At 42.2% G+C, this 8,370-nt stretch overlaps 1 protein-coding gene across 1 annotated transcript; it reads left to right on the top strand.

Annotated features, from left to right (window-relative positions):
* The first annotated feature begins 1,105 nt into the window (after positions 1 to 1,105).
* LOC115198352 (apoptosis regulator BAX) lies at positions 1,106 to 7,750 on the top strand. Its single transcript, XM_029760249.1, has 6 exons — positions 1,106 to 1,256; positions 5,063 to 5,111; positions 5,775 to 5,939; positions 6,056 to 6,191; positions 6,415 to 6,519; positions 6,644 to 7,750. Exons 1-6 carry the CDS (start codon positions 1,226 to 1,228, stop codon positions 6,740 to 6,742), a joined length of 585 nt encoding a protein of 194 aa, XP_029616109.1. The 5' UTR covers positions 1,106 to 1,225; the 3' UTR covers positions 6,743 to 7,750.
* Positions 7,751 to 8,370: the final 620 nt, after the last annotated feature.

The following is an 8,370-nucleotide window of genomic DNA, read 5'->3' as shown; positions in this document are numbered from 1 at the left end:
AAAAAAGTCCATGGTGGCAAAGTAAGTACAATATAGCAAGTAAAACACTGGAATGGTAGATTTGTCGTAGAAGAAAGTGCAAAGTAGAAATGGAGATAATGGGGTGCAAAGGAGCAAAATAAAATAAATAAATACAGTAGGGGAAGAGGTAGTTGTTTGGGCTAAATCATAGATGGGCTATGTACAGGTGCAGTGATCTGTGAGCTGCTCTGACAGCTGGTGCTTAAAGCTAGTGAGGGAGATAAGTGTTTCCAGTTTTAGAGATTTTTGTAGTTCATTCCAGTCATTGGCAGCAGAGAACTGGAAGGAGAGACGGCCAAAGGAAGAATTGGCTTTGGGGGTGACCAGAGAGATATACCTGCTGGAGCGCGTGCTACAGGTGGGTGCTGCTATGGTGACCAGTGAGCGGAGATAAGGGGGGACTTTACCTAGCAGGGGCTTGTAGATGACCTGGAGCCAGTGGGTTTGGCGACGATTATGAAGCAAAGGCCAGCCAACAAGAGCATACAGGTCGCAGTGGTGGGTAGTATATGGGGCTTTGGTGACAAAACGGATGGCACTGTGATAGACTGCATCCAGTTTGTTGAGTAGGGTATTGGAGGCTATTTTGTAAATGACATCGCCAAAGTCGAGGATCGGTTGCGAAATAGGAAGCCAATTCTTGATTTAACTTTGGATTGGAGATGTTTGATGTGAGTCTGGAAGGAGAGTTTAGTCTAACCAAACACCTAGGTATTTGTAGTTGTCCACATATTCTAAGTCAGCACCGTCCAGAGTAGTGATGCAGGACAGGCGGGCCCAGTCTACTTTGAGATACTTTCCTCGCATGCTTTCCGCTTAATTGACGCTATTTATTGTACGCCACGATGTTCAATTGAACGTACTTGTGCGTCCGCCATCTTTGCCAGCCGAGTCGTAAAGAGAACTAAGCATGCGCGCGACGGACAGAAGTCAGAAAGGACAGGATATGACGTTTAAGAAAGGGTAAGGCAGAAGCGGAACGTTGGATTCCATTTGTGTCAAAAATGTTTGTATTCATTGCTGATTAAACTTGCTGTAGTAAGTCTTTTGTAAGTTGACTACTCATAAATATTATTGGCCTTCTACGTAGTGCTGTTGCAAGCTGGCATTCGTGAACGAGCAAAACGAAGCCACTCCTCTGGTGCTGTAAACATATGTCACATGACTGCAGGCGGAAGCAGACCTAAAGTAATCTTAGTACAAGATGGCAGCGCCGTCGGGAGGAGGCGATTCAGGTAAGTGACATAACTATGATAAACACAATCGATACGGAACCGTGGTACTGATATCGTAATTATCGTGAGCCGGAACGTAAAGTATTTGTCACGATTTAGCTTACTTGTTAAATAATTGAGTTTTGTTGTCGGTTGGACCCAGCCGCGTCGAGCTAGCCAGTCAGCTAGCTAACATAACACCCAGCCATCCCATCTCTGAAACATGCCCGTACACATGACTAGGTAAGCTAGTTACCCAGTAAAGCTACATTATTGTTAGCTGTTCAACTGGGGGAAAAGTGTACAGTTAACTTGTTTCATTTTCTCATTAACCTAGCTTGTAAGCATGTATGTGATAGTATGTAATAAACAATTAATTGGTATATACATATACAGCCCAAACATTTGTTTTGGATATTCGGTTTTCAATCGTCAATAGCTATTGAACCAAGCATGCCATGACATGGAGTATTGTAACGTTATATTCTGAATCAGGGGAGAATGGAGAACAATCGACACCTTTTTTTGTGTGTAAATCTTAGATCTTTTTGAAGATTGTAATCTGAACAGAAAATTTGAAATTACCAAAAAAAAAGATCTGGATTATTATCCATCCTAAACCAGATTTAGAACATATTTTAATTGTCACGGCATGCTTGGTTCAATAGCTATTGACGAGTCAAGCGAATATCCTATATAAAACAACCTTTACCTTGGTACTGAACCATATACAGTTGAAGTCGGAAGTTTACATACACTTAGGTTGGAGTCATTAAAACTCGTTTTTAAACCACTCCACAAATGTCTTGTTAACAAACCTATAGTTTTGGCAAGGCAGTTAGGACTTCTACTTTGTGCATGACACAAGTCATTTTTCCCACAATTGTTTACAGACATATTATCTAACTTATAATTCACTGTACCACAATTCCAGTGGGTCAGAAGCTTACATACACTAAGTTGACTGTGCCTTTAAACAGCTTGGGAAATTCCAGAAAATGTCATGGCTTTAGAAGCTTCTGATAGGCTAATTGACATAATTTGAGTCAATTAATTGGAGGTGTACCTGTGGATGTATTTTAAGGCCTACCTTCAAACTGAGTGCCTCTTTGCCTGACATGAGAAAATCAAAATAAATCAGCCAAGAATTGTAGACCTCCACAAGTCTGGTTCATCATTGGGAGCAATTTCCAAATGCCTGAAGGTACCATGTTCATCTGTACAAACAATAGTACGCAAGTATAAACACCATGAGACCACACCGCCATCATACCGCTCAGGAAGGAGACGCGTTATGTCTCCAAGAGATGAATGTACTTTGGTGCGAAAAGTGCAAATCAATCCCAGAACAGCAGCAAAGGATCTTGTGAAGATGCTGGAGGAAACGGGTACAAAAGTATCCATATCGACAGTAAAACGAGTCTTATATTGACATAACCTGGAAGGCCGATCAGCAAGGAAGAAGCCACTGCTCCAAAACCGCCATAAAAAAAACAGACTATGGTTTGCAACTGCACATGGGGACAAAGATTGTAATTTTTGAGAAATGTCCTCTGGTCTGGTGAAACAAAAATAGAACTGTTTGGCCATAATGACCATCATTATGTTTGGAGGAAAAAGGGGGAGGCTTGCAAGCTGAACAACACCATCCCAACCGTGAAGCGTGGGGGTGCTTTGCTGCAGGAGGGACTGGTGCACAAATAGATGGCACCATGAGGAGGGGAAATTATTTGGATATGTTGAAGAAACATCTCAAGCCATCAGTCAGGAAGTTAAAAGCTTGGTCGCAAATGGGTCTTCCAAATGGACAATGACCCCAAGCATACTTCCAAAGTTGTGGCAAAATGGCTTAAGGACAACAAAGTCAAGGTATTGGAGTGGCCATCACAAAGCCCTGACCTCAATCCCATAGAACATTTGTGGGCAGAACTGAAAAAGTGTGCGTGAGCAAGGAGGCCTACAAACCTGACTCAGTAACACCAGCTCTGTCAGGAGGAATGGGCTAAAATTCACCCAACTCATTGTGGGAAGCTTGTGGAAGGCTACCTAAAACGTTTGACCCAAGTTAAATCATTGAAAGGAAATGCTACACTCAAATAGTATTTGGTATGTAAACTTCTGACCCAATGGGAATGTGATGAAAGAAATAAAAGCTGACATTAATCATTCTCTCTACCATTATTCTGACATTTCACACTCTTAAAATATAGTGGTGATCCTAACTGACCTAAGACATTGAATTATTACTAGGATTAAATGTCAGGAATTGTGAAACTGAGTTTAAATGTATTTGGCTAAGGTGTATGTAAACTTCCGACTTCAACTGTCCCTACCGGCTCTCTAAAAAGTTTGTTAAACAACACTTTCCTGGGGATATTTTGTCTCAAATCTTGAGCAGATGAAGGACAAACCACACAGACAATCGGTATAGTAAGTTTAAATTAAAGTTTATTCAACATTCTGGAAAGGAACATTTACATGATTTAGTAGGCATTTGTTTCAGGCTCTATATACCAATTAATTGTGTATTACAGACTGATTAGTCAGACTAGTATGTGAGTGCTAGCTAGCTAGCTGTGTTTAATTTGCATTTTAGTAATTTAGCAGACGCTCTCATCCAGAGTGATTTACAGTTAGTGCACTTATCTTAAGATAGCTAAGTGGGACAACCACATATCACAATCATAGTAAAGTACATTTTCCCTCTAAAGTAGGGGGGGCTGTGGGATTATTTAAGATAACCTCTAAAACCCTACCCCTTTAAAGAGTATCAGAATATGTGCAGGGGGAAGCTGGTTCCACCATTGGGGTGCTAGGACACAGAAGTGCTTGGACTGGGCTGAGTGGGAGCTGCCCTCATGTTGGGGTGGGAGGGCCAGATGTGGCAGTCTGAGTCTTTGTACTTCATACTTAATTGTTGTCATTCCAGAAACATCATGTACTACAGTTAAGCTAGTTGTCTATCTTGGACCAGCCCAGCGTTTTACTAATGTCAGCTGACAAGTCAACTTCTGAAAATGAGCCAGCTGGTGTTTTAACTTTATTTCACATTGTCACACTGAACTGGTCATGAGACATGCATACTTCAGTAGCTACTTGTTCAAGAATATCTGTGTGTCACATTTCAAACATGTTTAGCCCATTACATAATATATTTATGACTGCCCAGTTTCGATTTGACAGACACTTATACATTAGCCTGGCTGACGCTACCCACGTGACTCAGTCAGGAGGACTTCAAGAATTCAGTGTTTGCCAGACTACCCACACATAGGCATTGTCTTAAATTGCCTCTACCGGGCCTCCCGGGTGGCGCAGTGGTAGGCATCGCAGTGCTAGCTGTGCCACCAGAGACTCTGGGTTCGAGCCTAGGCTCTGCCGCAGCCAGACGCGACCGGGAGGCTCATAGGGCAACGCATAATTGGCCCAGCGTCGTCCGGGTTAGGGAGGGTTTCCTTGTCTCATTGCGCACTAGTGACTCCTGTGGCGGGCCGGGTGCAGTGCACGCTGACCAGGTCGCCAGGTGTACGGTGTTTCCTCCGACACCTTGGTGCAGCTGGCTTCCGGGTTGGATGTGCGTTGTGTCAAGAAGCAGTGCGGCTTGGTTGGGTTGTGTTTCAGAGGATGCATGACTCTCGACATTCGCCTCTCCCGAGTCCGTACAGGAGTTGCAGCGATGAGACAAGACAAGACAGTAACTACTACCAATTGGATACCACAAAATTGGGGAGAAAAAGGGGTAAAAAAAATAAATACTAATTTTGCCTCTACCTGCCCTTGGTTTATGTCCTGGTAGTACTAACTCCAGTGCTGCTTTGTGTTCTCAGGTAATGGAACTGATCAGGTACTAGAACTGGGGGAAAAATTACTGACAGAGTGAGTATACCTTCATGTTTACTCCTGAATTTGATCTTTATTCTTTATTCACATTTGTCTGATTAATCAGGCTGTAATACACAATTTAATCGGTAGATATAGCCTGAAACATTGGAGTGCCAAATCGTGTGAATGTTCCTTACAAGCCAGAATGTTGAATAAAATTGAATTTAAACTTGCATTACTGGTTGTCTGTGCGGTTCGTCCTTCAGACGCTCGAAATATGAGACAAAATTTCCACAGGGAAGTATTGTTTACCAGACTTTTTAGAGAGCCGGTAGGTATATGGTTCTGGTGTGTATTTTTATTCTACTGACAGATGCGACGTAAACACTTGCACAATATGTAAATAATAGCCAAGCGTAAGCAAACCAAAGACCATTGCTCACATTCAGCTGACCTACCAGCTCTCTAAAAAGTCTGGTAAACAATACTTTCCTGTGGATATTTTGTCTCAAATTGAGCGTCTGAAGGACAAACTGCATAGACAACCAGTAGAGTAAGTTGAAATGTAATTTCATTCAACATTCTGGCTGAATGTTTTATAAGATGTTGCACTGTTTTAGGCTGTATATACCAATTAATTGTTTGTTACAGCCTGATTAATCAGACAAGGATCAAAATATACTAGCTAGTTGTTTACCCGGGACCCTCTCTTCGCAGTTTCATCTACGAGCGGGTTCGTCACCATGCTGACAGCAGTACTCAGTTGTCAGTGTCACGGACCCAGTTGGGCGGGAGTGAGCTGTGTGACCCCAACCACAAGAAACTGGCCCTGTGCCTGCAGCAGATTGGAGATGAGCTGGATGGCAATACGCAGCTCCAAAGGTATCTTAAACCAAGGACTTAGAAAGGGACTCCAGCTCTTTGCTTGAATAGATATTCACTTTAAATTGACCTCTGGAATTTGTGCAATACTCAGAGCATCTCGTTTTCCCCTTCAGTATGTTAAATGATACTGCACTCCAGCCCAGCCATGAGGTTTTTATGAGAGTGGCCCGTGAGATCTTCTCTGATGGAAAGTTCAACTGGGGCAGGGTGGTGGCACTCTTCTACTTTGCCTGTCGGCTGGTCATCAAGGTGAGTGTTATCAGTGGTAGTATTTTATTTAGCTCTCCTTTCTCTCTGTCATTCTCTTGCTCTCTTGTCCTCCGTTAGACAAAGGAAACAGGGCTCATCTCAGTCGGAATAGATTCACTGTCTTGTAAACCGCAGTGCTTGGAATGGAACTGCAATTTACACGTTTTGGGATGAGTTGTCTTCTTCATTGTGTAATAAGACAGCATCGTCTTTCTCTCCTCAGGCTCTGTTGACCAAGGTCCCTGACATCATCAGAACCATTATCAGCTGGGCTACAGACTACCTGCGAGATCATGTGATCAACTGGATTAGGGATCAGGGTGGCTGGGTAAGGAATCAGTAGATGTGCTTTCCCCACATTGACTTACAAGTTTCATACATGTTTTTTTACAAATGTCTTTTTGAAATTGTGGTGATGGTTGAAGACAATGGTGTCTCTTCCTAATTTTTAGGAGGGAATCCGTTCCTACTTTGGCACTCCCACCTGGCAGACCGTGGGGGTGTTCCTCGCTGGAGTTCTTACCACTGTGCTGGTCATCCGCAAGATGTGAGGGGGTGGAGAGCCTGAGAGAAGAAAGGACAAAGAGGGGGGGGACATAAGACTGGGAGGGAAACTGGTTAGTAGAGGCAGACATGATGTGGGAGTAAATGGGAAGTGTTTCAGGGGAAGGAAAAGGTGAGGAAAGATAGTTGGGGATGGAAAAGCAGCAACGTTTGAACCACTCCTCTTTCCCACCCTCCATCCATCCATCCATGGCAAAGGATTGAGTCAGATTCAAGGTTCTTCTTGCCTCTGTTCCCTACACCGCTGAAAAATGTGAGCAGCTCTTGACCGCACAGAGAGAAGGATGGAAAGAGATGTGTAGAGACTCGGCCAGGGCACATATTTTAATTAAATTATTTTTTATTTCTTGCAAACAAACAAGTCGCTGCATGACATTTTGTTGCTTAGGTCTTATGACATTTTTTCCCTCAGGTTAGCCATGAGAATCTCCTATGCTTTCTTGCTGTGCTTTTTTTCTGTTGTACTTTTCTTCCATTGAGTCTCTCCTTTTTCCTATCTGATCATTCTCCATCCGTCTCTTCATGGTATCTCTTTGCTGGAGTATGCATTTTGGGGTGTGTGTCTGTGATTATTTACTTGTGGTCATAGGATCAACAGATGTTCCAAGTACGTGTGTGCAATTCTACTGCAGACACACACAGCACTGTCCTTGTCTCACAGATGTTTACCTCTCTCTCAGCATAGTGTTCAAAGTACTGTATTCTATGGTGGGCTATTTAAAAGTAGACTATACCATAATCCTTCACAATCAAATGCTCTTTTTATACACCTTGTTAATGTGTTAAATAAGTAAGCTTTCTTATTTCTTTTAAGTTGTCAGTGCCTTGGTCCTTTTTCTTTTCTACAATAAATTGCTTTGATATTCACATTTTTCCACTTTTTCTATATCTTTTGTAAAACTCTTGTCCCCCAAAACAATCTTTTTGCAGTGACACTGGTTTGTTTTTGTATGTTGTAATATGAACATAAAATAAAAACGTTTTATGGATTGCGATCATTATTAAGCTGTGACATATTTGGGGAAAGATTGTGGGGTGTGAATGAGATGAATTTAAAACTACTGCCTGCTTGTACACTAATTCTCAACTGGAAGCATTATATCTAAAGAGAGTGTCCAGTAGTAGTTGGATTTAAACTTTCCTATTGATCAGCAAATGGATATGAAATACTCCGGAGTACAGCTTTTATTTCATGACATGATTCCATGTTACTGTAAGGTACACAGGGTTGACATGTTAACATCCTATTGGCTCAGTGCTATTGCTGGGTGTGCTCTAGCTAAGTACAGAAAAGGGCTGTTGTTTTTGGATAGGTGTAAAAAATGATGCTAGGTTTACAGTATTGTTGGACTTTCCATACCTTTGAGAAAAGGCAGTTGTAGCTTATTCACATTAACCATTTTCTCTAAAGAGAACACAAACACCACACGTGTGTGCTCCTGTAATTTACAGGGATATCCATTTATAAGAAACACATGACATTTGTCCCTTTATCCTCTACGGGATCGGTGTCCCAATATCGGGACGATTGTTGCTAACGTGCGTTAATGTGACTAGAATGACGTAAGTAACATCAACTTTCCAGGACATAGACATGTCTTATATGTGCAGAAAG

The sequence above is a fragment of the Salmo trutta genome, chromosome 1 (assembly GCF_901001165.1).
Source record: "Salmo trutta chromosome 1, fSalTru1.1, whole genome shotgun sequence".
NCBI classification, from domain to species: Eukaryota; Metazoa; Chordata; class Actinopteri; order Salmoniformes; family Salmonidae; genus Salmo; species Salmo trutta.
Note: the sequence above shows the minus strand (reverse complement) of the source record. Positions and strands in the feature narration are given on the sequence as shown.